The sequence below is a fragment of the Poecilia mexicana genome, unplaced genomic scaffold (genome assembly GCF_051168715.1).
Source record: "Poecilia mexicana isolate PSO_F unplaced genomic scaffold, ASM5116871v1 scaffold_23, whole genome shotgun sequence".
NCBI lineage: Eukaryota > Metazoa > Chordata > Actinopteri > Cyprinodontiformes > Poeciliidae > Poecilia > Poecilia mexicana.
The window spans coordinates 16,468,518-16,496,480 of NW_028263392.1; the positions used below are offsets into that span (position 1 = coordinate 16,468,518).

General features: G+C 39.4%; 3 protein-coding genes across 6 annotated transcripts; 1 reads left to right on the forward strand and 2 right to left on the reverse strand.

The window, feature by feature from the left end:
• Positions 1-3: 3 nt before the first annotated feature.
• On the reverse strand, positions 4-9,787 carry dclre1c (DNA cross-link repair 1C, PSO2 homolog (S. cerevisiae)). 2 transcript variants are annotated; one of them, XM_014995321.2, is made up of 15 exons: positions 9,495-9,785; positions 9,363-9,414; positions 8,280-8,364; positions 7,460-7,519; positions 7,324-7,379; positions 6,596-6,697; positions 6,391-6,463; positions 5,905-6,045; positions 5,376-5,477; positions 5,126-5,262; positions 4,996-5,050; positions 4,816-4,904; positions 4,252-4,349; positions 2,056-2,142; positions 4-1,727 (listed from the first exon to the last, which is right to left on the reverse strand). In XM_014995321.2, exons 1-15 carry the CDS (start codon positions 9,601-9,603, stop codon positions 1,162-1,164), a joined length of 1,812 nt encoding a protein of 603 aa, XP_014850807.2. In that variant the 5' UTR covers positions 9,604-9,785; the 3' UTR covers positions 4-1,161. The 2 variants fall into 2 exon arrangements, with proteins under 2 accessions (XP_014850807.2, XP_014850808.2); XM_014995322.2 differs by lacking the exon at positions 2,056-2,142 and having other exon boundaries at positions 9,495-9,787.
• A 1,932-nt stretch (positions 9,788-11,719) lies between these two features.
• Positions 11,720-18,556, forward strand: tmem243b (transmembrane protein 243, mitochondrial b). 2 transcript variants are annotated; one of them, XM_014995323.2, is made up of 5 exons: positions 11,720-11,877; positions 15,639-15,846; positions 15,931-15,981; positions 16,344-16,448; positions 17,149-18,556. In XM_014995323.2, the coding sequence occupies exons 2-5, from the start codon at positions 15,769-15,771 to the stop codon at positions 17,266-17,268; spliced, it is 354 nt and encodes a 117-aa protein (XP_014850809.1). In that variant the 5' UTR covers positions 11,720-11,877; positions 15,639-15,768; the 3' UTR covers positions 17,269-18,556. The 2 variants fall into 2 exon arrangements, with proteins under 2 accessions (XP_014850809.1, XP_087859328.1); XM_088003202.1 differs by lacking the exon at positions 11,720-11,877 and adding an exon at positions 13,317-13,768.
• dmtf1 (cyclin D binding myb-like transcription factor 1) lies at positions 18,252-27,958 on the reverse strand. Of its 2 annotated transcripts, none has more exons than XM_014995324.2 (17): positions 27,597-27,958; positions 26,405-26,517; positions 25,488-25,571; positions 24,570-24,655; positions 24,388-24,484; positions 24,109-24,185; positions 23,366-23,523; positions 23,258-23,290; positions 22,549-22,658; positions 22,248-22,476; positions 22,025-22,176; positions 21,428-21,616; positions 21,269-21,342; positions 20,165-20,323; positions 19,892-20,062; positions 19,654-19,735; positions 18,252-19,577 (listed from the first exon to the last, which is right to left on the reverse strand). In XM_014995324.2, the coding sequence occupies exons 1-17, from the start codon at positions 27,737-27,739 to the stop codon at positions 19,543-19,545; spliced, it is 1,992 nt and encodes a 663-aa protein (XP_014850810.2). In that variant the 5' UTR covers positions 27,740-27,958; the 3' UTR covers positions 18,252-19,542. The 2 variants fall into 2 exon arrangements, with proteins under 2 accessions (XP_014850810.2, XP_014850811.2); XM_014995325.2 differs by having other exon boundaries at positions 26,405-26,520.
• Positions 27,959-27,963: the final 5 nt, after the last annotated feature.

The window sequence follows — 27,963 nt, forward strand, 5'->3', positions numbered from 1 at the left end:
ATGTTTCCAAACATTGAGATTTTTTATTCTCTTGGTTTATTCTCATAAACATTTTTAGAAAGAAATGTGAGAAAATACAAAACAGGTTAATTAAATAGTTAAACCGTAACTGGTAATGATTGCACAACCAAACGTTTCTCCCTTTTCACCCGTTGATCCACTTTAAAAGAAACGAGGCCAGAGAAACCACAAGGTGGCAGCTGAGCGGGAATGTAGGTGTGACGTGTGCGCAGGTGCAGGAGGACAGGAAGGAGGTGAAAGTGCAGCTGAATGAGGTCAGAGTGGTTTGGAAATGAGAAAACGTCTCGCATTCAGAGAGAACAACAAAGTTCAGGAACGTTTTACACTGAAGGGAACCCAGAAATAAACCAGGAACAGTGACAAAGTAAGTACACCCCTGAAACACTGTCCTCCAGAAAGAGAAACCGTCTGAGGATAAACAGAGAACATCCAACTATCATGTAAGGTGGTGGCAGCATAATGATCTGGGCTTGTCTGGAGGGAAGAGCAGATCTGCAGCAGAGCTGAAGCTGGGCGATCAACTAGTTTAAGCAAATTTTTGGTTTCGAATTTCTGTGTTGTTTTTTTATCCAAAAATTAAAGTTTTTTATTCACCCATATGCCACAGGGTTTCCATAAGTCAGAGCCCAGGGCAGCCATCTTGTTTTACAGCTTTTATTTACTTGGGCTTTAAATTCAGGTCAACTCTACAACCTTTATTGGGGTCAACATTTTTATTACTAGAATAAAGTCATACAACAATGTAATACGAAAAGTAGAAAATTTTCTGAGAATGAAAATAAAAAATGACAAATTATTTTTAGTAGCAGTAATTTTAAGATGTTCATGTAGTAAAATTACGTATTTGTTCTGCAAATATGACTTTATTCTTGTAATCAAAACAAAAACAATTTGTTATTAAAATAAAAGCCACTAATGAAACATCAAAAATAGTCAAAATATTTTCTAAATATTTTCTGTCAATTGTAATTTCTTTTTAATAAAGATTGTTTTTAAGCTGTATCGCTGTAACAGATCAGCTGAAAAAACAAAAGTGCTGCGATGGCCTAGTCAAAGCCCATGTGACAGGAATCCTGGATCAGAGGGTGTACTTACTTGTTTTTCTAAAATAAAAACACACCGGAATGGATCTTTTGTCCATCAACCAATCAGATGTTCGTCTCCTTCGCGCTCAACCTGACCTCTGATGACCACTTCCTGTCCTGATGCCAGCTTCCTGTACAGCTGCAGCAGCTCGCCAGCCTGCGGCGCCTTCGACTCCGGCGTGGGCGGGACGTCGAAGTCCGAGGACGCCTGAGACGCCGGCAGCTCCTCGAGTTCTGACTGGGCCAGGATGAGGGTGTCGTCCAGGTTCTGGGAGGACTGGTTGGACTGGGAGGCGGACAGCGTCAGGCTGAAGGCGTCCAGGTTCTCCGGGATTCGGTCGCTGTCGCTGAACAGATCCGGGGTCTGTGATGCGGTGGAGCAGCAGGAATGTGATTGGCTGTTCTGGCTGTCGCTCAGCGGCTCTGCCGTAAAGAAATCCTCCCACTTCGGCGCTTTGCTCACGTCTCCTTTTCCCTCCTCTTCCTCCTCCTCTTCATCGTCTTCGTCCTCGCCGTTGGACTCGGTGCAGTCGAAGTAGTTCTGAGCAGCAGACGTCGAATCAGACACCAGCAGAGGTAAAGACGTGGCCACAGGGGGCGCCGTTCTCTCAACTGGCGTCTCTACAGTTAAAGGAGAAACAATTAAGAAAAAGTATCAGCTTTTTCTTAGTTTCACCAAAATAAATTAAAAAAAATTAACATATTTTTAAATTTACTTTAACACGTCTTGTTTGCTCCGATACATCAGTACCAGACTGGCATTCAAAAAATCCTAATAAATACAATTCATGCTAAAGTTGAAGAGATACTTTCAGTGTAGCAAAACTATTAATACTACACAGCTACAAGTTTGTAGAAGTGTACTAATAAATGTACTGATTATGTATTTATTAATGTATTTAATTGACGTTCTCATCTAACTTTTGTTGCTCAGAAGACAAAAATGTACCGCTGTGTGTTTCCTGGTTCAGGATCAGTTTCTTCCGGAGCGGAGCCAGATCCAAACTGTCAAAGAGCTCGTCGTCGCTGCTCGAGTCTGAACACAAAACGTGTGACTTCATTAAACTGGTTGACCTCATTTAAACTGGTTTACCACATTTAAACTAGTTTACCAAAATAAACTGGTTGACCTCATTAAACTGGTTTACCACATTTAAACTGGTTGACCTCATTAAACTGGTTTACCAAAATAAACTGGTTGACCTCATTAAACTGGTTTACCACATTTAAACTGGTTGACCTCATTAAACTGGTTTACCACATTTAAACTGGTTGACCTCATTAAACTGGTTTACCAAAATAAACTGGTTGACCTCATTAAACTGGTTTACCACATTTAAACTGGTTGACCTCATTAAACTGGCTTACCACATTTAAACTGGTTGACCTCATTAAACTGGTTTACCACATTTAAACTCTTTGACCTCATTAAACTGGCTTACCACATTTAAACTGGTTGACCTCATTAAACTGGTTTACCACATTTAAACTGGTTGACCTCATTAAACTGGTTTACCACATTTAAACTCTTTGACCTCATTAAACTGGTTTACCACATTTAAACTGGTTGACCTCATTAAACTGGTTTACCACATTTAAACTGGTTGACCTCATTAAACTGGTTTACCACATTTAAACTGGTTGACCTCATTAAACTGGTTTACCACATTTAAACTGGTTGACCTCATTAAACTGGTTTACCACATTTAAACTCTTTGACCTCATTAAACTGGTTTACCACATTTAAACTGGTTGACCTCATTAAACTGGTTTACCACATTTAAACTCTTTGACCTCATTAAACTGGCTTACCACATTTAAACTGGTTGACCTCATTAAACTGGTTTACCACATTTAAACTGGTTGACCTCATTAAACTGGTTTACCAAAATAAACTGGTTGACCTCATTAAACTGGTTTACCAAAATAAACTGGTTGACCTCATTAAACTGGTTTACCACATTTAAACTGGTTGACCTCATTAAACTGGTTTACCACATTTAAACTCTTTGACCTCATTAAACTGGTTTACCACATTTAAACTGGTTGACCTCATTAAACTGGTTTACCACATTTAAACTCTTTGACCTCATTAAACTGGCTTACCACATTTAAACTGGTTGACCTCATTAAACTGGCTTACCACATTTAAACTCTTTGACCTCATTAAACTGGCTTACCACATTTAAACTGGTTGACCTCATTAAACTGGTTTACCACATTTAAACTGGTTGACCTCATTAAACTGGTTTACCAAAATAAACTGGTTGACCTCATTAAACTGGTTTACCAAAATAAACTGGTTGACCTCATTAAACTGGTTTACCACATTTAAACTGGTTGACCTCATTAAACTGGTTTACCACATTTAAACTGGTTGACCTCATTAAACTGGTTGACCTCATTAAACTGGCTTACCACATTTAAACTGGTTTACCTCATTAAACTGGTTTACCACATTTAAACTGGTTTACCACATTTAAACTGGTTGACCTCATTAAACTGGTTTACCTCATTAAACTGGTTTACCACATTTAAACTCTTTGACCTCATTAAATTGGCTTACCACATTTAAACTGGTTTACCACATTTAAACTGGTTGACCTCATTAAACTGGTTTACCAAAATAAACTGGTTGACCTCATTAAACTGGTTTACCACATTTAAACTGGTTGACCTCATTAAACTGGTTTACCTCATTAAACTGGTTTACCACATTTAAACTCTTTGACCTCATTAAATTGGTTTACCACAATAAACAGCTTGACCTCATTAAACTGGTTTCAACCAGGCTGCTGACGTGAAGACTGCTGATAATCCAGCTGTTTTTTGCATTTCAGGCAATAAAATTTGTATATTTTATTTAAAAAGGTTTATTTGTATTTTTATGAATTTCTGATATTGTGGTTAAATAAAAATATACAAAACGGGTAATTTTTTCATCCGATTAATAGATTATGCTAACAAATGATGGATCGATTAATCAATCGTTCTGATGAATAATCGTCAGGATAATTGTTAATTGCAGCCCTAATTTGGATACAGTTGGTGTCCCAGATAGATAAAAATCCCAAATATGTCCAAAATGGACAGGAAAACATGAAACGGTCTTCAGGTTCTGTGTGAACAGTTTAGGGCGAGCTACCGTCAGAGGGCCGCTGAGCTCGGCTCCGCTTCAGGACGCCCAGAGGTTTGTAGACGAAGCCGGCTTCATCGGGCTGGTTCCGGCACATCAGCCTCAACCTGGAGACACAAACATCATCATCATCATCAGAGCGAAGATGACTCTGCAGCCTCAGGTGTGAACCCTGGCAGCACAGACAGAACTGGTCCAATCTGGTTCCTGGAGCAGATGGACTCGGGATGTTTTACTGGAAAATCTCCCAGAACGTTTCTGCTGATCCAGAAACTTCTGTTGACTCTGAACAAGTAAAATATTTTACCTCAAGCTGCTCTGAACTAGGATCAGTATTTTTAGGAAATGGACGGACGGACGGTTTGTTGCATGGATGGACAGTAAAAACATGGAATAAAGTCTAGGAACACAAATCTCTCCGTTTCTTTCCAAACTCATCCAGACACAGAATAAAAGCCAAATTCCCATTTTTCCAGAATTTTCCAGATTGAAGATTCTTAGCTAATTTTCTCACTGGAAGAAATTAACTCAGAAAACTTTCCTCCATTAAAGCATTTAAACTGTTGGACTCACATCTGCGTGACGTCGGTCAGCGAGCGTCCGATCGGAACGACGCTCGGGAAAATGTTGACGGGCTGCAGGTAGGACAGGAAGTCCTTAATCTGGAACAAACCGGAAAAAAATCCCTTCATTCATCTGAAACAATGAAACCAGCCGATAAAACAAAGTTGGAGATAAGAGTGAAAGTCTGACCTCTGAGTAGGAGGAGTGGAAGCTGAAACAAGCTCTGTAGGAACTACTTCCTGTTCTGGAGGACAGACTTCCTTTAGCCAAACTGAACCGAATTTATTCCCATTCCCCAAAGCGAACAGTTCTTTCTTACTTTATGATGACGTTGGTCTTCTTGGTTCGCTCTCCGAACCACATGGTGGACGGTTTGATGCTGATGATCCGGAGCGGCGACCCGTCAGTTGCCGAGCAACCACACGGCAACCGGTTGCCCTGGAAAAACTCCTCATCCTGCAGTAAGACACCGGGCATTAGTCCTGCTGTGCAACTTGATTAAATGTAACAAAAGTTTGTAAAATGTTAAAAAATATAATGTAGTTGCCATGGAGACGAGGGGAACAAACCCTGGGATGCCGGCAGGCATGGATCTGAGTGGTGCGGTCGGTGGTGACGTAGCTGAGGATCTCCGGCATCTTCTTGAACATCGCCAGACTGTTAACATGGATCTAAAGGAGAAAATGTAAAATATATACAAGATATATAATATTAAAACATTATAAATATTTAAAATTCAAATCCTGAACAGATTCACCAGATGGTTCCCTTAGAATCAGAACCAAAAGAGCAGAAGGTAGAGAACAGATTCGATGGATGGATGAACAGACGGATCAATAGATGGATAGATAAATTGGTGACACTTTTGTGAATCTTTATCCACCAGAAAATTTCCTCTTTTGTGATTCCAGATTTCTGTCATGAAAAAGAATCAGGAAAACTCATCGTGTTTCCAGAATCTGACCGTTTCCACGGAAACGAGCAGGTTCCTAGGGTCTGAACAGATTCTGCAGCCTTGGAGGAATGGTGGCAGGAAGGGCTCTGACCCAACAGGATAAACGTTTTTCCTGCATGAGGAAACATCCCTGAACTGCTCACCTGAGTGCCGAACTCGTCTCCCAGGTTGGTGAACAGATACTCGTATCCGTACGCGGCCTTACAGTTCAGCCACACCACGTGATACGGACTCTGGCCGATCCAGTTTCCGATCAGCTCCGAAATCCCTTTCAGACACACTTCCTGCCATCACAGGAAGCAAAACCAAACCTCAAAACACTCAAACACTTAGCATTAAAATAGAGCCTCCAGCACGTAGCAATGATAGCATGCTAAACAGAACCTTAAACATTTCGCTTCGCTAGCATTAAATGCAGTGTCAAGCACTTAGCATCATTAGCATGAAAACAAAACCTCAAACGCTTAGCATTGTAACCACTCGACATAGAATCTTAAGGATTGGGTGCTAAATAGAACCGCTTGTATTCTGTTCTATTTAGAGAACAGCTAGTATCCATGGCAACCCACATCATTAGCATGGACCTTTAACACTTAGCATCATTAGCTGCAGAAAGTAAGATGACTCACTCTGCTGGGGATCTGGTAGAAGCGTGGGTCGTAGAACGTGGAGTCCAGATAAACACTCTGGATGTCTTTGACCCTGGGAGATACGGAGCGGACGGTCAAGACCCAGAACCATCCAGGACCACATGAAGTCGAGGGCCGGAAGTAGGGAGTGTGAGAGCCACTTCCAGCCCACTAACCAGAAGCTTGAAACCCGTCTTGACTTCACCTACTGCCGGAGTGCAGATGCTCCATCCTGGACGCGTCTCCGACCGCCAGCCGGAAGTCCCCCGTGTATAACACGTTTCCATGGCAACCCTCAAACAGGAACCTGAGAACACGAGGTACAGGCTATCTGTGATGAAACAGGAAATACATCGCTGCCACTTCCTGTAGACCTTTTAACTGGTCAGATCTGAACGATTCTTTAATCCAACTGCTTTTGTTTCCTTTGTGATCAAACAGATTCCCGACTCTGAACCGATTCATGACTCAATAGATTCCTGAGTCTGAACAGACTGGTGAACTGATTCCCAAAACAGATTCATTTGAACACATTCCCAACATTTAAACTTCTCACACACAGGTGATTACTAGGAATCATTTAAAGAATCTGTTCAGAGATCTGATCAAAGCAGTAGGGAGGGACCTGTTCAGGATTAGGAATCTGTTCGTTCAGTCAGATCTCTGAACAGATTATTTAAATGGTTCCTAATTACCAACAAATTCCTTGTTTTTAACACTGAACAAACTGATTCCTGCCTCCAAGCAGATTCCCACTCCAGATTTCTGGTGATGAACAGATTCTCAGACTGAACACATTCTTTTACTCCACTTACAAGTGATCTGGATCAGCAGTTCTTCGGGTTTTTAGCTGCTTTTCACTACATTTCTGCCCACAACTTGAATGTTTTTAGAGGAAATGTTTGCTAAGCCACAAAACTAGATGCGACTCACATGACGGATCCAGGACAGTGACCTGCAGGAAGCAGAGTCACCACAATCTCTTCTCTCTGTCCCACAAACAGAAACCCAAAGTTAGAAACAAAAGCTGAAAATCTCCGACTGCAGCATCAGACCTGAACACACCGACCTCTCCAGACGCTTCGTCCACCAGGGAAATCTGAGTGGGGCTCTCCAGCTCCAGAGGAACCTGCGATGGAAACCAAACTCAGCAAGGACCCCAAAACCAAAGTGTATTTTAAGCCTGGCGGGACACCAGGCTTAACTTGCACCCCCACCTACTTCTACATATTTTGACTCAAGTCAAAGTAAAAAGTGCAGAGCAGTAAAAATACTCCTAAAAGTATTTTTTCCAAAAAAGTTACTATAGTAAATGTAACTAGTTACTACCCAACTCTGATTATAACACTGACAGCAAAAACAGGTTAAAGAATCTCTTTGGTGAAACAGCAAAATGGCACAAAAAAAAAAAAAAAACTTAATTAGGATAAAACAGTTGACTTGCAAAGAAATTATATTTATTTAGAATTTATTTTTATTTACCTCTGCATTTTAAGACTTTACAGTTGGTGTTTATGTATTGGTAATGTCTTCCAACAACACATAGTACAAATTAACTCAAGGTAAATCTGTTTGTTACTAAACGAACGTCACTAATATTCATGTATTTCCTATGAGAAGTGTTTATATGGCAACACTTTCAAGCATTTCAACCATAATTATATCATATTGGGATTTTATGTAACAGACCAACACAAAACAGTCAATTGTTGGGAAGAATTGTGAAGTTGACAGGAAATTTAGAAATTTCCTGTCAACTTTAAACATTTTTTAACTCTAAAACACAGAAGGCCTCGGGATGACTGCCCCTGCCACTGGGCTTCCTGGGGGAAACTCTGGATGGCCTCTGTGACCGGTTTGGACCTGAGACCAGAGGTGGAAGTACTCACTACATATTCCTCCCAGAAGGCGTACTTTGGGTTGTTTAGCAGCAACTCTTTGGTCACAAAGGAGCAGTAAAGTCTGACGGTTCGACTGCAAACACAAACAGGAAGTAAGTTGTATTTACTCTTCCATTAAATATTTTAGTATGTTTTTTTTAATATTTGTTAAAACTGTCACCATGTTGTGACCGTATAATATGAGAAAAGACTGAACTCCTCTGAAGAAATGCAGCAAAAACAACCAATCAGAGCCAGGAAAAGGGTTTTATTGCTGTCAATCAACTTCATGTACACATGGCTAAATGCGCTCATGGCGGAGAAAACTTACCATTGCAAGAAAACCATTTATCCACCGTCAAGGGTGGCCATGCTATCTAGCCTTAGCATTCACAACAGGCTTTGCTAGCCCTGTCCCAATAACTCAATTAGTCACATCACAAATTAAAATTATTTATCATTTTCCAAAAATTGGAGGACAAAAGTCTTCGGTTTGGTGCGTTGGTCACAACTACCCTTTTTCAGGAAGGACAATTTTGTTTACAGCGACTTCAACGTCAATTTTATTTGGTGTTTTGTTTATTTAGTTCAGATATTTAAAATGTCTTGCAGTTCCAGTTTTCAATGTTCATTAAAATTAAAGTTCATTGATCTCTGAGAATGTTTTCTTGCATCATTATGCCATTATAATTAGATTACTTAACAATGGTCTCAAAACAATAATGTTATTGTTTATCTTTATAACTTCTGGGACAATTTATCATTGGAACAAGATTTTTATTGTGACAAGCATGCCATTGTGATTGGCAGCGCTAAGACCCGCCTCCCGGCGGAAATTGGTTGTTTCTAGTTAGCACTGGGAGAAGGCAGAGCAGTTAATTTTTCATTTATAGTCCAACACTATATCGTCACGACAGTTTCAACAAATATATGAAAACAGGTTTTTGATAAAAGTTACATGCTGCAACGGTAAAGTTTGTTTCAGACTCCATATCCTTTAATGATAGCTCCCATGCACCATATAGCAGTAACAGAGGTAAAAATAATTTAATTTCGTCATATTTAACCAAACGACAGGTGAGATGTGCTCACCTGAACTGCAGTTTTCTCTTCAGCAGAGGTCCTTTCAGTCCTTTCATGTGGTCTGAAACGCAGAAGAAACCATAAAGTCAGAGTTTACGCGACACAGCCGAAAACAGCTAAAATATTCTCCGGTTTAATCACCTTTGTGACAGTGAGATAGGAAATAAGCCTGCGCGTGCAGGTTCTCCCTGTCGAACCGGTCCAAAGACACGGTGGGATACTCCTTCATCCGACCCGCGAACGAACTCATCTCTCAGCCGAACCGTTCATCCACACCGCCTCAAGTTAGTTTGCTCTGCTTCAACAGCATCATCTGGTTTGTTTGTTTGTTTGTCCGCCCAGTTCAACTGCTCTTCTTCTACGTTCCAACCAGGAAGTGATTTCAGAATGTCGCCATCTGCCGGCGTAATGGTCCATCGGCGCCTCTGCTGCCGCAATATTGTGAATGACAACTTTCCTTTATTTTAAGGCTTGTGCTGCTTTATCCTGTTTTTTAAACGTTAATGATGATTTTAATAAAACAGTATAACATAAAACAATATGGTGAATATCATTGCCATGACCAATAAGATGAAATCTTTACCATCACATAATTCCTCAATTCTTCCAGGTATTATTTATTATGTTGGTATAAGTATGGAGGCTTTCTTTTGGTTGTTGCAACGATTTAGCACTTTATTAAATGAAATTATTTAAGTAAAAAATAAACACATGGAAAATATAGATTTTTTTATTACTCATAAATTTGAAAAAATAAAAAACAAAACAAGTGAAGCTTTCAAATGTTAACTTTTCTACTTGCTTTTTCTACTTCTTTTAAAATACAAAACGCTACTTTGTCATTTTCAAACAGCTATTTACACTATTTACAATCAATATAAGCTGTTTTGTTGAGTCAGTCAAAAATTAATTTTAAAAAACCAAATTAAAGAAATAAAATATTTCTGTATTTCTCAGTACCGTTGATATTTGAACAATTGTTCTTCATTTTGATTTTTTTTATTTTAATGCTTACATTAATCTAAAAATAATTTAAACTCTATTTCTCTCTAAAAAGCATTCCTGTGTTTTATGTAGAAGTTTTTATTTATAGATTTAAATATTCTTTGAATTATTTAAAAAATATCTTCTGAAATTTTATAGGTTTTAGTTTAAAAAAAAACTCACTTTGATAATAAAAAAACTATCTCATAATTGAGTAATAATCCTATACTACCAGTGTTAGTCCTCCTCTTCTTCTGTGGAAAGAGTCCAAGTTAAAATCAGTTATACGTTTATTTTTCATCAGTGGCATAATAGCTCCTATTTTCTTACATGCTTCCAGCGCCATCTGCTGGAAGGTTTTCACTATACAGTAATACTTAAAAAAATAAAAAATAAAACCTTCACCCGAGGCACTCAGCTGAAAGGATCATAAAAGAAGCTGAAGCTCCGCTTCCGCTGGCGCACTGATCTCCTCATCGGCTTGTAAATGATGCGGATCATCGTAACTGCAAAAGAAACGGAAAAACTTAACATTCAGCAAAAGATTGATTAAAGTTTTATTTCCCTTCAAACAGCTGCCAGCTCACTTAAAAAAGCAAAATGTTTAATTTTCAGTTCATTATAACTGGTAAACAACGACAAATTAAATAAAAACCGAGCAGTTTTTGATTTCTCAAAGGTTGTTTTTCTATATTTCTTGGAAATGTGACGCATGTTCGGTCGTCTCGTGACTATACGGGACTACAGATGTGTTTTCTTTGCTGTTATTAATCTCTGGGCCTGTCACACTCTGCTCATGTGATGGTAACTTCAAAGGGGGAAGATTATGCACATCTAGGATGTATCTCCTGATGTAGAAAGTTAACTGTAAGTAGAAAGACAACTGATCCCATCAGCTGACTTATACAGTCCAGCTGGTTCTGCAACAAAAACAAGAGTTCAGCTGTATTCAATAAGAACAGAACAAAACAAAAACATCTAACTTTATATTTAGTTCTTCAGTTCATGAACATTCTTAATTACAAAATATGATTATTATTAACAATTAACTTATGAATAGGTAAATTATTAATAATTATAATGATTGTTATTATTAATAGTCATTATTAGAGATAATGATTATTAATAGTATTAATTATTATTGTAATAATTAGAATTAAAAATCATTATTTATAATTTATTATGCTAATAAGTCATAATCAGTTTTGCTGATTATGAATAATAAACTATTAATTAAACAATAACTATGAAATTAACTATTTGATACATAATTATTTTTATAATTATAACTCAACAAATATATTGTTTGGCTGGAGCATATTTTACTGTAATGTCAGGCGTACTGAGATTTCCGGAGCGCGCCTGCGACCCTGAACGCCTCTCGGTCGGCTCAACAGTTAAAGTGAAGTCACCTTTAAGGAGCTTGAAAACTGGAGCTACCGGAGCTTATTCCCTTTAACTCTGACCTTCTGTGAAACCATGTTTCCACTCGGATCCACTCGGGATCTGTGAGGCGAGTGAAACCCGTCGGAATCGAGAGGTTTGCGGCTTGTTTTGGCTCTTTTTTCGCTGAATGTTTTGATTCTTTCCGAGCGGATGATCTGTTAGCTTAGCTTCTTCTGCCTGCTGCGAGTTAGCCAGTAGCGAGTAAATCTCAGGACACTTTACTGCTCCCGTATGTTTAATTCTTTGTTGGTTTAACATCAATAAATAATGTTTTCGACGTAACTTTAAGATAAAATCACTTACTATAGGGGAAACGAGGATTTGTACGCTTTAAAACAAACAAAATGTATATTTAAGTAGATAAGCTCCGTTTGATTCAAGCTAGCACTTAAAATATTTACTTTAATAAATCTGTGTTTCTTATCAGACAGCAACCTTTACTGATTGGGTGATTTATTTCTAAATATGTTCGTCTACCCAAACTGATTATCTTGAGTTTGTTTCTTTAGTTTCTGTGTTGCTGAGAAGAGCCTTAAAAATAAAGATTATAAATCAGGGTTTGGATACGGATCACATGTTTAAATAAGCTACCTTTCCAGATTTATTACGTTTTACATTTAATTCAGAAATACCTTAGCTCCACTCCACAAAGAGTTGGTGATGCTGGGGACAGGAAGGATATACAAGCAGCAGCAGTCAGTCTTGCAGCGTTCTGAAGAGGCCTCTGACTGAAGAATGTTACTGTGTGACCAACATGACATGCTAACGGCTCAAAATCCGGGATATTCCACCATAACATGACAAACTCTGCTAATCCACCCAATCTGCTTTTGCCGCTCCTCTTTAAATTTGTTTGACTGTTTAATTAGAAAGATGCTGGAGTAGGGGATAAAATCCTTGAAGAGGTGGTTTGAACTTCCTCCTCCTCTCTCTATAAAAATATGTTGTTGCCACGGTTACGCATCATAAAAACAGTTTAAAAGTAAAAGAAATTAAGGAGGTTACTAAAAATTCATTTTTAAATCTTTTTACAACTTTATTGCGGAATTTTAACTGAGCATTTTTTTAAGTAGAGAAATACAAATAAAAATCTGAAAGAAGCTGTGAACTGTGCTCATTTAAAGCAACACTTTGTTACAGCAGATTATAATTTAGATGTGGGTTACAGTTTGAAAGTAAAATTTTAACACAAAAACACTGAAAAAAAAAAGATTATTCACCAATCAGTGATTGGAACAAGTCGATATTTCCCCGATCAACTCTGATCCGTTATCAGCAGGGAGGAAAATAGAAAATCAAAGTTTTTCTTTTCCAATTATTTTTTTTAAATTTTATTTCCTCTTTGAATGAATCTGCAGAATGTGTATTCTTACTTTCAGAGTTGGTAATTATTGAAAATACAAAATAATTTGATAATTTCAACTCCTTAAATAATTAAAGTTATCTACTCTGATGGTGGACTGTTGTCTAAATTAGCTCCAATTTTGTGAATTTAATTGAATGTTTTCCTGTTTTGCTGACATGTTGGCTCATGTTGTGTGAAATATTTCATTGTGGGCTCATTTTAAGAAGCCTAGAGAATCACAAGGCGGTGCAGGAATGTAGCTTTAGGCCAGGTTTATTCCAGTTTATAATGAGCCTCTTGTTTTCTCTCTGTGGTGTTTTTTTCTGCTGATAAAGCTCTGCGAAGGCGTTTTTCCGTTTTCCCTCGTCTTCTCAGCCAGAACAGGAGGAAATGAACGCAGCTGCGTGACTTTTCTCCTCACTCCTCCTTTTGTTTCCCTTTTTATCACTTCTGCTCTGAGCAGAATGTGAAATGTTTCGTTTTAGTTTGTTTTGTCTAAATTTAGGCCAGCGGCGCCAGGTGTGCTGACAGAAACAGGAAGTAGGGAGGTTCTTTGAAATCGAAAATGAAATGTTTCAATCTCCTCTACGTGCTGTTACGGAAATATGACGGTTTACATGATTAAAACCTGCTAGAAAAGGTAGGAAACCATCAATGTATTTGTATTTTTAAATGTCAAAACAGTCATTTTTCCTGCTGGTTCTCTGAGAAATAAAAGTTACTCCAGAAAGTAACAGCTTTTTGTTTTTTCTGGGTTACAAACTGTTCGCTGCTCATTCTAACATGTTGGAAATTATTGATTATCGTCAATGATTTAAGGTGGAACTAAACCACAAATCACCCATTTATTGGCAGGTACAATATCTAAATTGGTCTTTAATGGAAATATCTTAGTACACTTAAATTAACTTACATGTAACCAGGATATATGTTTGTTTTAAGCCTATACTTCAATAATATTGATTAAAAAAGTATTAATTTCACTGGCAGATTAACTTATAACGAGACATCAATATGAAGGAATTATGAACTTTGAATAAATTCCTATATTTTGCTAAAAAGTGACGTAAAACTTAGTTTTCTTATTTCAAGTGTACTAAAATATTTGCACTAGAAACTAGACCAAAAAATACTTTGTAATATTTTAAGTTTCTGTGAAATAATTTGTTTAATTCTGCAATATTTTTGTCTAAACCCCTTCAGTGCTGCCCTCTACGGGTTGAAAGGCTGTTACTGCAGGTCAGTTTTTCCTTCTGATCCCTTCCAGACTTGGCCACGCCCCTTTTTTGCATCATAGCTCCGTTTTGCTTTGAAAACCCTTAAAAAAACAAACCAAAGATGACAGAATCGACCGATGATTCACACACAGCTTCCTCGTTTCTCTCAATCTGTTCATCTCTGAACTGAAAGCGTTCATGTTCGAAGTTCACCAAAACCCACGGCAGAAACAAGAACTACTTTGTCAACGTTTCAGAAGAACCAGAAAAACTTCAACACCAACCTTATCACTTAGTTTGCATATCCAGTACCTCAACATGCAGCCGATCTGGAGTCTGGGAAAGTATTCACACCCCGGGAAAGTATTTACATCCTTAGGAACTGCTGGGATTTTACATGAAAGACCAGAAAAGGAAACTCAGTGTGAAGAAAGTGGCTCTGGTTTGATCTTCCTCTTTTGGTCGTGGTTTGTTATCGCCGCTGAAAATGAGAGGAAGTAAAGCTGGAGGTTCAGTTAAATCAGTTCAGCTCTGGGGGGCCGTGACTCGGCGCCACGAGGGAACCACGGTCCGTCCTTCCTCCCCAAAACAGAACCAGCAGACTTTACTCCATTCATCCCGATTTAATTTCCCCTTTTCTGATTCAGTCACACATTCATAAAAACAGGATCTTTACAGACAGCAGCAGAGTCTTCAGTCAGAAGCTTCTTCAGAGAGGTGATGTACAGACTGCTACAGGAGATCCTTCCTGCCATCAGCATCAACATCTCTTTAAAACCTTAAATATGAGTTAAAATTACATTTTATTTTTAAATTGAATTTTCCAGATCTGGGAAAAAGTTGGATCCTTGATTCCTTTTTGTCCTTAAAACCTTTCCTTCCTGTTTTCTGCCTTATCCTGGATTTCTTTTCTCTTTGTCCTTATTTACTCACTTTCACTCGTTTTCATTCTCATTGCCTCGTTTTTTTATTTTTTTTTCTCGTTTTTGTCATTCTCGTTTCTATCGTTCTATTGTTTTTATCTTGTTCTCTAATTTTTCTTGTTCTTCTTGTTCTCCATTTTTCAGTTCTTTTTCCCCGTTCTTTCACTTTTCATTCTCTCAATTTTCTTGTTTTTCTTCCATTTCTTTCTCTCTTATCTTGATTTTCTTGTTCTCTCTCATTCTCTCGTTTTTCACTCATTTTTCCTCCTCCCGTTCTGTTTGTTGCGTCATTCAGGAATAAAAACCGTCCCCAACTCGATACATTTCAGTCTGAGGTAAAACGGGTTTCTGCGTCTCTCCTGCCTTCCAGCCTCCGCCATGTCTCCACCCGGCCGTTCGCTCTGACCGATTCACCGACGCCGGGCTGGAGATGAGCTTAACTGAGCGTTTCCAGGAGGCGGCGCTGCTGAGACGGGACTGATCGGGTTTCTGCCGCCGCCATGGACGAGTTCTCGACCCGGACCTACGGCACCAGCGGCCTGGATAACCGCCCTCTGTTCGGAGAGACGTCGGCTCGGGTAAAACCTCCAGTTGGCTCAAGATTCAATGGTTTTACCGGTTCCAGCTGGTTCTGGAGTCACGTGTTGAACTTTCTCCTGCAGGATCGGATCATCAACATGGTCGTCGGAGGCTTCACGTCGGTGGTGGTTCTGGTGAGTTCTGCTGTTGATCCATTTAGTTTCAGACCCCTCCCACTGCCAGAACTGAAGTTACTGAGTTTTCTAATCAGCTGAACCCCTTCATGACCTGCATCTTTAGTTCTGAGTCGGGTTTCTGACAGACAGCAGCTTCTGAGGCTGTTTCAACACATGGCAGCTCAGTAGTTGCAACCCTTTCAGCAGCCTGTTCCCCTCCCGGCCTGTGGGGGCGCTGCACCAAGAACCACTGAAGGAAACGCAGGCGAGGGGGGGAACAAAGGGGCTTGGTTGGTTTGAGAAAGAGAACCTTTGCTTTCCATTCGAGCCGATCTCTGCAGTGAACGTTCAGACTGAACGCTGATCTCCTCGTCTCCTAGGTAACCGTGATCGGCTCCTTCGTGTTCCCCTCGTTGCCTCCGCGGCCGCTCAACATCTTCTTTGCCGTCTGCATCCTGCTGGCGTGCGGCTCCACCATCGTGCTGGTAACTAAACAGCTCTCTGGCTTTCCAAGCAGCCTGCAACACATCTCCAACTTTTACATTTTCCTTCCCAGCAGATTTAAAGTTTTGTTAAAAATCTTTCAGGCTTCCTGAAGATTATGGAAACATTTTAATTTTCACTAAAAATTGTAAAGAAAATCCAGCAGCAAAAGTTTGAGTTTTTGAAGTTGTAACTTAAAAAAAACAAACTTTACTTCATTGTTAATTGTCATTATTACCTATTCCTGTTTATTAAACTTAAGAAATTCAATCTAATAAACTTAATTTTATTAAGTTTAGTTTATTATTTTTATTAATAAATTGAATTATTAAATTAAAATTAATCCTTCATTTGATTCAGATTAATTTATAAATTCAATTTATTTATTAAACTGAATTTAATTAACTAAATTTTGTTTGGATAAACAAAATTTTGGACTAAATTTTCCCAAACTTTAGTCTTCTTTTTGTGTCTAGAAGGCAATTTAAAGAAAAAAGTACTTTAATACTTTTACTCTGTTCCTGTTTTTACATTTCAGTATTTTGGTCAAACATAATAAAACAAACATTTTAGATGAGGATTTAAAACTTTTCTGCTTTTAAATTACAAAAACCCAGAGAAACTGTTGATCGTAAAAGGATTAAACCCAGATTCAGTGTTTCTAGGTGAAAGTTTAAAGTGAAACGTTTCCTTGCTCTGCAGATATTCTGGTACCGGCAGGGCGACCTGGAGCCCAAATTCAGGAATCTGATCTACTACATGCTGGCCACCATCGTGCTGCTGTGTTTATGTGCCAACCTTTACTTCTTCGACGTCAGGTAGAGGAAGAGGAGGAGGAAGAGGAGCCATCATGGCGTTGACTGACAGAGGGAGGTCCAACGTGGACGAGTGGACCGAGACGGGACCAAAAACACGGAGGGTTAAAGTTCCCGGGGTCAGAGTTCAGACGGCAGAACTCAAACAGAATCGTTTACGTCCTGATGAATCCTGACCCTGATGGATCCAACTTGTGTTTCTGTGATTGGAAATAAAGATCTGAACACATTTATTCCTCCACCGGGGGCGCCAGAGAGTCACAGTGATTCAAAACCACAGAATGAAAGTTGAACATTGAAGTTCAAACATGTTCCAGTTTAGCTTCCTGTCGGCCGATTCGAGGCTGAAACTGGAAACCTCTGACCTCCGGATTTGGATTAAAAGGACGTCAAATCCCACGGTGCGTTCAGGGGCGGCTCTACGGTCAGGAATTCAAAGCTTCTTTTAGTTTACTAGTCATAACAGGGAGATTTCACGTTAAACCGGGATCAAGTGAAGCTGTTTCTGCTTTTTTACTAGATGCTTGCAAGCTGGGCGATTAATCCGATTTTTGGTTTGTGAGGATTTTGAAAAATTTGTATTTTTGTCCACTAATTCTCTCCGTAATTCAGAGTGATGTCAGCACACCCAGGGCGGCCATTTTGCTTTACTATTATGAGAATAGTCGCAACAATAACAGAATAAAGTTGTAATATTACCAGAATAAAGTCTATTAAATAATAAATAGAAATGCCAAATCTTTTAACACATTAATTATCAGTAGCCGGACTTTAAAACTGTCATGGAAACGACTGAATTTGTCAAAGAAAAATCTAGAAAAACCAACTTTGTTACTTTGTATCCTGACTTTTTTCTCATAATTTAGGTTTTTTGGTAAAATTGCATCTTTATTCTGATGATATTACGACTTTATTCTTGTAATTAAACATATTCTAGTAGCCTGGTCGTATAACTCACAGACGGATTCAAATAAAAACCACAAAATCTGATCCGGTATGAAAAAGTTACATTTTAATCTGTATCATATCACCCAGCCCTAACTGAAATAATCTGCTCCGTTAATCCCGCTGGTGTTAAATCTGAGCTGGACTTGTTACGCATCGTTAGTCTGCCTAGAGCCGAACGGAAACTAGAATCAGCGTTTCTGTTCCTTAAAACTGGAAAACAAAATCAGAGGAAAGTCGATTTTAGGTTCAACATACAGAAATTCACAGTTTTCCCTCCATTTTGTCACTTTAATGTGTTTTATTGTAATTTTATAAAGTAACAGCCTGAATAAAATCAGTCAACTGGCTTCTGTGTGTGACTGAATGTTGGTGGAAATGCCGACGTTCCCTGAACGCCTCAGAGACGAAACATTTCCTTCAAGATCGGAAGGAAAGAAGGAATCATAACTGGAAACCAGTTTCTAGATGCTGGTTCACTTCCTGTTCACACTGTCTCTTTCTTTGGTCTAAGAAATATTCTGAAAAAACAGAAATTTCTGAGCTCAAAATGTTGAAAGTTTACAGGAAAAACTCAAACTTGGAGATTAATTTCACATTTTATAGAAAAAAATTCAACATTTGGAGCTTAGAAATTAAAAAAATAAATAAAAGAAAATCTGAGATTTATCTAAAAATTGTAGATTTTTTTCTTGCAAATTGTCAACTTTTGGAAAGTAGAAATTCCCACTTTTTTGTTTCTAAAAAAAAATTCTGAGATTAATTTCAAAATGTCTGAATTTTGTCCAAAAGTTTTCATCTTTTGGAAATCAGATTTTCACTTTTTTACATGAAAATTTCTGAAATTAAATAAAACATTTAATAGTTTTTTTCTTACAGATTTACTTTTTTCCTGCCTAAATGTCCGTAACACGCCGCAGTGTAAACTTTTCCCTTTCTGACTTTAAGCTCTGGAGTTTGTGGTTCGACCTCCAGGTGAAGGTGGGAATATTTGTGGATGAAATAAAACAGATTTTATTTCATGTTTGGCTGTGAAATAACATTTTCTGTTGAAATAATTCAAAAACAAACTGAATGACAGTAAAAACTGATCCAAATAAAGTCTGATTTCTCACAATGGTAACATTTAAAACTGAAATAGTTTTAGTCCTTTGCGAGTCGCCATGGCGACAAGCATGATTTCATAAATAAAGTCCGTTTGGCTCGGTTCGTCCCAGAGGTCATGTTCGGGTCGACGCTGCCTTCACATTTCATGCAGGGATTCCCCGAGATCTTCGGCTAAAAACGTCCCGATAAAAACAACTCACAGTTCGACTCCGATCCGGGTCCGATCCAGTCAGTCAGAACCTTCCTGGTTCTCCAGGATGGGATCTGCGGGCAGCAAAGAGGTCGGCAGGGTTACAGGAGTTGGTCAGGAGCGTTTTGGTCGGTGCTGCGTTGCCGTTACCTGTCAAGGTGCTGCTGATGTTGGGAGGAGAGGCGATGAGCACGGCGCTGCCCGACGGCATCCCAGGATGCACCACTGCACCCTTGATAACATTTAGAGGATGAGGTCAGGGACTCAGTCGTTTAATTTATTCTCTTTATTTTAAGACTTTTAGAACCTGGTTCAGATTCTTCAGACTGTCGGACCAGTTCTGGAAACCCAAACCTGAGTCGTTTACATTCCCGAAGATTTTTTTTACCTTCTCTGTGAAATCTTCACTTCCTGCCTCAGGGGTTGCCGTGACAACCGCCTCTGACTCCTCCAGGAGTGCAGCGACGTTGAGGTCCTGGCTCCGCCCCTCCGGCGAAGGGGCGGGGTCAGCGGAGACGGTCTGGATGATGACGCCATCTCCAGAGCAGAGGCCGTCAGTCTGCGCAGGAAAAACAAGATGGCTGCTGAAAAACAAACGACGAGGACGGACGGACAGACAAAAGAGAGAGAGAGAGAGTGAGAGAGAGAGAGGGAGACCCACCGACAGGCTGTGGAGGATGATGTGTTCCTGGGAGGAGGGGGAGGAGCCTGTTGTCAGGGTTACGGTGCCGTTATTGGACAGGCTGAGAGGAAGGCTCTGATTGGACGTCGTCTGGAGGTAGAAGGTTCCGGGGGTTCCGGTTGGCTGCAGCTGGAAGGACTGGAAACAAAACAAACAAATAATTATCTATTTAAGAGAGTTAGCGCCACGCTAACAAAATACAATTAAATTACCAGAATAAAGCCATACTAGAATAAAGGTGCAATATTATGAGAATAGAGCCGTAATAAAGTCGTTATTCTGTCAACTTTATTTTTTATTTAAATTTTTCAGATTAAAGTCGTACTAGAATAAGGATGTAATATTATGAAAATAAATTTGAAATAATATGAGAATAGAGTCATAATATCACAAGAAAATGTCAGAATATTATGACAATAAATATCATAATTCTATGACGTTTTTCTTGTGATATTCCAATTTTATTCTTGTTTTATTACAACTTTATTCCCATTTTTTTCTTTTTTCCCCCCATTTTTTCTTTTTTTTTATTTCTTACTAGAAAAACCATGTCTAGTGTACCAAACAAGTCAGGGAAGTAAATTTGACAATAAAACTGTTTTCAGAACAGAAACTGTGAAGGAAGTAGCTTTTGAGCCCAGCCTGTTACCTAGCAACCCCAGAAGAGTTCCACTCCGTTACCTAGCAACCCAAACTGATCTCCAGTACATTTGGTCAGCTGTTTTACTGCAGTAAATGGCTGCTGGTGTTTTGTTGTTGACTTACCATCCAGAAACCACTTGCTGCATTTTTGTTGGTCGTGCAGGAGGCTCCACTAATGCTTTTCAAAGATGTATAATTTTGAAGCTATTTTAATACACAAGTGTAAACATGGAGTTGCGGTTTGTGGCTTATTTGGATTTAAAGTGACAGGACCCCATAAAGCAACTCATTATCTAACAATGGTTTTTGCAAAAAACTGTTAAAGATGTTTTAATAGGCCATAGAACCATCCTAAGGGAGCATCATAGGGCACCTTTTAATTTTAGATGCGGCTTTAAGGGTTACAATTAAAACTACGGTGTCCTGCTGGGTCAAACTCACCGGCAGGATCTCAAAGGTCTGCAGCGCTCCTGAGTTCAGAGTGATGGCGTCTCCGTCTGCGGCTGCATCTGAAGCTGCAAACAGACACACAGTGAGGAGGAAGAGCGGCTCGTCACATGTCCGGCTGCGTCGGGTCGCCAGAAGGTTGCCGGCTCTCACCCAGGTGAGTGATCTGCAGCGGGATCTGAACCGGGATCTGCAGCGCCGCCAGTGGGCCGGAGACGGGATTGCAGCCGCTGCTGTCGTCCAGCCGGGCCAGGCGGATCTGGAGCGAGGAAGAGGAGGGACTGCCGGGGAGGGACGCCGTCTGTGATGATGTCATCAGCTCCTCCAGGCCCTTCAGGAGGACTGGCACCGCAAACACAAAGCTGCATCAGTAAATCTGAGCTAGGGGCCAATTTTAAGACCGATCTGTCTCCAGGTGGAACGATTATTCAACAAAACAAAAACTGAGACGGCAAGTTTGAATTTACAGAGGATTTTCTCTGATCTACACAAACTCAGTTATAAACACAGCAGAGCTAATAGTTATTCCAGTGATCAATTATTCTGATGATTAAAGCTGCAGGACGTAACTTATTAAAAATACGCATTTTAGATATTTGTTGAAACTGTCTCCATGTCGCGACAGTTTGCTATGAGATAATGTGTGAAAAATATTTAGCTTCTCCCAGTGATAACTAGAAACAACAATCAGAGCCAGGAGTAGCTACTTTTTAAGAAGTAATCAGGAACAGAGTTACTTTTTCTGCTCACCGCTGAACGGGATCTCCTTGTGGTTGGCCACTTGCCTCTTGATGCTCCACCATTTGGAGCGCAGCCACTGAGGTGAGCGCACGCTGCTCCACCCCCACGCCAGATCCTCCCACTTGATGTCGTTCTCGTCCTCCACCTTCACCGACGAGATCCTACAGGAAACAGGAAGTGTTTGAACCCGTTCAGCCTCTGAGCCTGCGGCTGCCCGGCGCCGGACTCGGACCTGCGCAGGAGGTTCAGGTCGTCCTCCTTCGTCCACTCGGCTCCTCCGCTGTGCTTCCAGTTCAGGTAGTTCAGCCACTTGGACCGACACTGCTTCTCTGAGCGCGTGCGAACCCGATCCGCCACTGTCGCCCAGGAAACCCCGGCCGTGACCGCTGACCCAGGCGACACACCTGCCATTTCATACACCACCTGCGCCAGGCGTCCCTCCTCCTCCTCGCTCCATTTACCTGATGTGTAGCATTAGCATTAGCGATAGCAGGCAGCTGAAACCGGAGCAGCGAGGTTCTTATAATCCTGACCCATGTTGCAGGTTTCCTTCATCAGACGGCAGCGGTCCTTAACGGAAGAGGCGCTGCGACCCAGAGCCGCTCCGATCGTCGCCCAGTCGTTCCCGTGTTTTTCCCTCAACCTAAAAAAAACAAACAAACAAACAAAAAAAAAAACAGGTCTAAGCAGGACTGGCTGGTAAATGAGCCTCCGGCCACTAGGTGGCAGCAGTTGTTACTGAAACAACAAAACGAAAAAGTGCTTTATCATTTTATCATTTCATAATTTTATCGTGAAAATTTTTGAATCATGATGAAAATTTTGATTTATTGTTTCCACAATAAATTTTAGTCATTGATGGTAAATAAAATAAAATTAACTGAATTATTGTAAATGTTAATTTTGCTAAAACAGCTGAATTTTTTATCCAGAATTTTTCTTTTATTTTGATTAAAAATAAAAAAAAAAGATTTATAGTCACAATAAATTTCAGTCAGTCAAAAATAAAACTGGCAGAATTATTGCAAATATTATTTTTGCTATTTTCTAAATCACTTGTTCCATGAGAGCGTCAAGAAATATCCGTAAATTTGAAAATATGATTAATTGCAGTTACTAGATTTGAAATTTAAAAACAATAAAAAGATCTGTAAAAAGTTAAAACTGAGTTGTTGCCACTCATTTTGTCGATCTGTTTCGATAATTGGGTAATAAATGCTAGTTTCCCACTGTTTTACTCACGCTTTGAGTTTCTCTATCTCCTCCGGAGTATACCTGGAGAGGAGAAGGACCAGTTAGCTCTCCTGACTGGGTCGCAGCCTGATTCCAGCTGTCTGATCCTGAACTCACTTGCCAACGTGGTTTCTGTCATCGTACATCCGTAAAACTCTCCGGTAGACGGCGAACAGCGGCCGGTTCAGCCCCAGCGCCACCGAGCGGTAGAAATCCTTCCTCTCCTCTTTCGACATCTCGAAGATGATCTCTGCCGGATCCTGGATGCCGCGCCGCTGAAAGAACGCAGCACAGATGATTCTTTATGTCAGGGATGTCCAATGTGAGGCCATTTGTGGCCCTTGGGATGATTTTATATGGCCCCCAACTTCAACTCAAGAATAGTAGAAACTTGGACCGCCAGCACTTTTCATTCTGATAGACAGTTTCTCATTTATTTAGGGTAACATTTTTCACTGTGAAACTTAAATATGACCTATTCTGCTTCCTTGAACAAGTTAGGATAGGTCATTGGCCTATACAAAACATGTTCATCACTCTATTTTGCACAAAATCATCCTTAGATAATAAGGTTTTCAGTCAGGCCCTGGGTAGGTATCAGGCGGAACTCTGCTGGGGTTGCCAGGCAACGGGCGGAACTCTGCTGGGGTTGCTAGGCAATGGGTGGAACTCTGCTGGGGTTGCTAGGCAATGGGTGGAACTCTGCCGGGGTTGCTAGGTAACGGCACAGTGGCCGCTTTTTTAAAATTCACAGAAATATTTTATGTTTTTAAACAGATTTTTTTAAATTTGGATACCACAACTTTACACGTTTGTGAACAAAAGACACAGAAACGATGATCGCCATGGTGACGGCATACCTTCATGTATCGGTCGATATTGTTGATCAGGATGTCGATCTCCTCCTTTGACCACATTCCCTGCTTCCACCTGTGACCTGAAGAAGAACAGAAATCATTATTAAACTAAAAGTATTTGGTTGGTTTGACTGAGAGCAGAGAGAAAAAGAACCACAGCAGATAGAAATGAACAAGTGTTTAAGTTTTGATCTCCAGTGGAACTGAACTGAGTCTACCGGACTCCCAGGTGAGGAAACACTTTAAATGTTTTGAATAAATAACAGCTGTGGGCATTTGGACCTTTGTTGGCCAGCGTGTCTTTGTCCTCTTTAGTGGTGAACCAGGCCTGACTGACTGGTGACACTTCAGCCTTCTGCTCTTTGTCCTCATGCAGAATCTGCACAAACAGAAACAAATGGTTCTGTTTCACTTGTTCTGTTGGACTCAGAACCATCTTCCACCATGTCCAGCTTCACGTCTACCTCGATCTCAGTGACGCCGTCCTCAGGCAGGTCACCTTCAGCGGTGGCCGTCATCGTCACCTCAAAGCTCTCGTCGTTTTCAGACACTAACAGAGAAAACAGGAAATCTAAAACTGTCACATCAGTTTTGGTTTGTGGCTCCAATTTCAAACATCTGGAATGTTTGTTGTATTTGTGTATTTTAGCAGTGGCTGAGCGGTTAATGAACTTGTTATTTTAATTAAGATCTGTTTATTGCAAATGTGTCGATTGTTGTACTTTAAAGTCTAGAAGATGTAATGACATAGCTGTCAATACCAGTTTTAGCCATTAGGTGTCAGTATTGTTTGTGGTCACATGGTGAAGCTCCAATCGATATAAGCAGAAGGAGAAATGGCTGAACCAGAGGTGGCAAACCTAATGAAAAAGTAAAATGTCTTTGTTCTTTCCTCAACACTATTGATTCACATTAGCTGCATTCACATTGCAAAATTTGACATTTCAAAACTAAATTTGCTTAAAGGAAACACTGCAATTTTGAAAAATCTAACATTTTTGATAAATAGTTTAAGCGGTTAGATGAGAAGGAGTTTTTTTGGCCGTATTGCAGTTGTTTCATTTTGCAAAACTGTAATGGAAATGCTTTTTTCCAATCACACGAGTCGCACGATCAACAACAGGATGTTACTACTTGACTTATCTCGTGATCAAACTTATTCATCTCTTAGTTTACTAAAATAAACTAAGAGATGAATAAGTTTGATCTCAGTTTATTGGAGTAAACTAAGACGTCAGCAGCTCCGTTATTGAAACACAGCTTCTGACAGTTCTTGGTTTGTTCCAGTTCATAGTGTGACATAAAGCAGCTTATGAGATCCTGAATTGATCCCTTTAGATGTAAACAAATAAAAGTCAGAGACAGAAAAACAAACATCTCACTGGTGATGACAGAGAACTGAGGCGTCTCCAGGTTTTCCTCTGTGGAAACTCGCGTCTTCTTTTGAAGAGGCTCCAACTCCTCATCTGCAAACACATTCACACCTCAGTAATCATAATTTCCTTTGGGATCAATAAAGTATTTTTGAATTTAAATTTAATTTGCTACAGCAGTACAAGCTTCCCGGTTGTACAGGTTGCATGTTAATCTTCTGTTTTCCTTTATTTTAAAGGTGAGAAAACGAGTGCAGTCACAAGCCGTGTTTCTATCGATCATTTTTGAAGTATTTTTTTTAAGAAAAAATGGAAATGATGGAAATAGCAAAATTAAAAAATAACTTCTTACATTTTGCCAAAACTGGTGGTGGTTTTTGGCTTTTATGAGAAAGAACCGATGTGATGAAGAGGGGAGGAGACACGTCAGGGTTTCAATACTTTTGGGTTTTTCATTACACTTTAGTTTTATTTCGTTGTGACTTTTTGTTAGTCTAAAGTTTTAATTAGTTTTTAGAATGTGTTTGCTAGTTTTTATTAGTTAAATACTGTTTAATTTTAGTTTTTTTATTAGTTACAGTAGTAGTTTAACTTTTTTCATACATTGGTTAATTTTTAGATGAAGAATTCAAAAAGGTAAAGTATTGAGATTGTGTTTACAGCTTTTGGATCATGAATACTCAACAGAACGTAACATTTTAATAAAATATTTTCAATTATTGTAAAGCAACAAACTGACGCTGGTGTTTTCTCCCAACGGTTGCAGCCGCCACTTTGAGAAAATTTCTGCCATATACAGCATTAACATCTGATGAAATCACTGACGTGGCTAGTTGACTTCAACACACCTAAAAACAATAATCATTTTGCTACATTTTAAAAGTTAACTGAAAATGTATTACGGAGTTGTCTGCTTGTTGACCCACCATTTGAAGGACAGTGCAGGATGATGCTGCCATCACTGTCATGAGTCAAAGTGACGGGCTTTACACTTTCTAACGCTGCTGGTTCTTCTGCTGCTGCTGAGCTCATCCTGCACCTGCTTGAAACACAAAACACACCAACCTAACTGCTGCTAACCCGACACAAAGCCGGGTGTAACTGTAGTAGAGCACAATGCAGCTAATCATAGTCTAAGCAAAACAGAACAAAGAAATAAGAACAAAAAACGTTTTTATGTGCAAAGAAAACAACTCTGCAAATATCAGCTAAATTCTGGCAAACTACTTTTAAAACATAAGTTAAAAGAAAAAAGATGACACAACTGCTAAAACAAAGCCTTTATTAAAATGTTTGGATTGTTAAAACTGTAAGAAAGACAGTTACTGTATCATTTCTGTGGCCACTGTATTAGGGTAAACTCTCAAATATTTACAAGGGACTATGTAAGCTTGTTTTTTATTGTTTTATTCTGTTTTATGAATATAAATAAAGCTGAATACAGCATAGCTGAAAAATAACCCGTAACTAGTCATGCATTTACAGAAAATATTGAACTTTTAATTAATTTAGCTTTACTCTCTGTCTCCCTCTACCGTTTTCAACTTGAAACTATGTCAACAAGTACTTTTCTGGATTATTTTATTATAAATTACCATTAATAATCATTATTATTATATAATATGCATGCCGAATTACAAACTTCGTAATTTATAGTTCAGTCCATGTGAAAACTACACTAAAATATGTTTACAGTATATCTGAATCAGAAAATAATGCATAAAATGACATGTTATGTATAAGGGGTTTGGAATGCGGCCCCGTCAGGCTGAGAAAAATATATTTAGGCACTCAATGTGCATTGTTTACATCTACACAACAATAAACAGAAACAGAGTCACATTCAAGACGTTCGTAATCCAGTAAAGAAAACCCAAGATTTCTCGGTTTTTCTTGCAGCTGCTCTGAAGCTAACAATTAGCATCGAGCTAAAAGAAAGACGACATAAAAATCTGCGGCGCCATGTTTGTCGACAAGCTCTCGCTTGTGGCGCCTGAATAGTTTTGGCTATGATTTAGGCTTTGAAACGATTTTTCTGTTTTGGTTTCGCTCCTGCACGTCTCATGGTCTCTGGCCACCAAAGAGAAAGTGAATTTTACTTTTGATTTGGCTACTTACTTCCTGTTTTTGGTCCGGGGACTTTCGAGGTACCAGGATGAAGGTAAAGTGCCAGGATGAAGGAGAGCCTCACGGAGGCCACGGGTTGCCAGGTTTGACTCTAGTTCTATTTTAAAATGGTAAATAGTAAATCTTTTGTTCATTTGGAGCAAAAAAAAAAAAGAGAGAAAAAGATAAAAAACAAACAAAATCCTGAAGTTCTTGAATTGCACCACTCTTCTCTAGTAAGAAGTCAGACAGAAATTAGTTGCAGTCATGGATATGATCCTTGCCCATTATGATGGATGGAAAAAATTGTTTTACATTTTTTCTTTGGTGCTGCTTTGCATCCATGAAGCCTCATTGTCAGATTCTCTGGGATTTTGGA

Bases quoted from the DNA above. Each gene is read 5' to 3' on its own strand.
- dclre1c (XM_014995321.2), bottom strand. From the start codon at position 9,603: ATGAGTTCGTTCGCGGGTCGGATGAAGGAGTATCCCACCGTGTCTTTG. The intron at 6,046-6,390 runs GTGAGTCATCTT...CTGTGATGGCAG, and splicing joins TCTACCAGATCCCCAGCAGA to GAAGTGTGTCTGAAAGGGAT. The intron at 2,143-4,251 runs GTAGCTCGCCCT...TTTTGTGTTCAG, and splicing joins AGCTCAGCGGCCCTCTGACG to ACTCGAGCAGCGACGACGAG.
- tmem243b (XM_014995323.2), top strand. From the start codon at position 15,769: ATGGACGAGTTCTCGACCCGGACCTACGGCACCAGCGGCCTGGATAAC. The intron at 15,982-16,343 runs GTGAGTTCTGCT...CTCGTCTCCTAG, and splicing joins TCACGTCGGTGGTGGTTCTG to GTAACCGTGATCGGCTCCTT. The intron at 16,449-17,148 runs GTAACTAAACAG...CTTGCTCTGCAG, and splicing joins GCGGCTCCACCATCGTGCTG to ATATTCTGGTACCGGCAGGG.
- dmtf1 (XM_014995325.2), bottom strand. From the start codon at position 27,739: ATGAACAAAAGATTTACTATTTACCATTTTAAAATAGAACTAGAGTCA. The intron at 24,656-25,487 runs GTGAGATGTTTG...TTTCTCTGTTAG, and splicing joins TCAGTTCTCTGTCATCACCA to TGTCTGAAAACGACGAGAGC. The intron at 19,578-19,653 runs GTAACGGCAACG...TGCTGCCCGCAG, and splicing joins CATCAGCAGCACCTTGACAG to ATCCCATCCTGGAGAACCAG.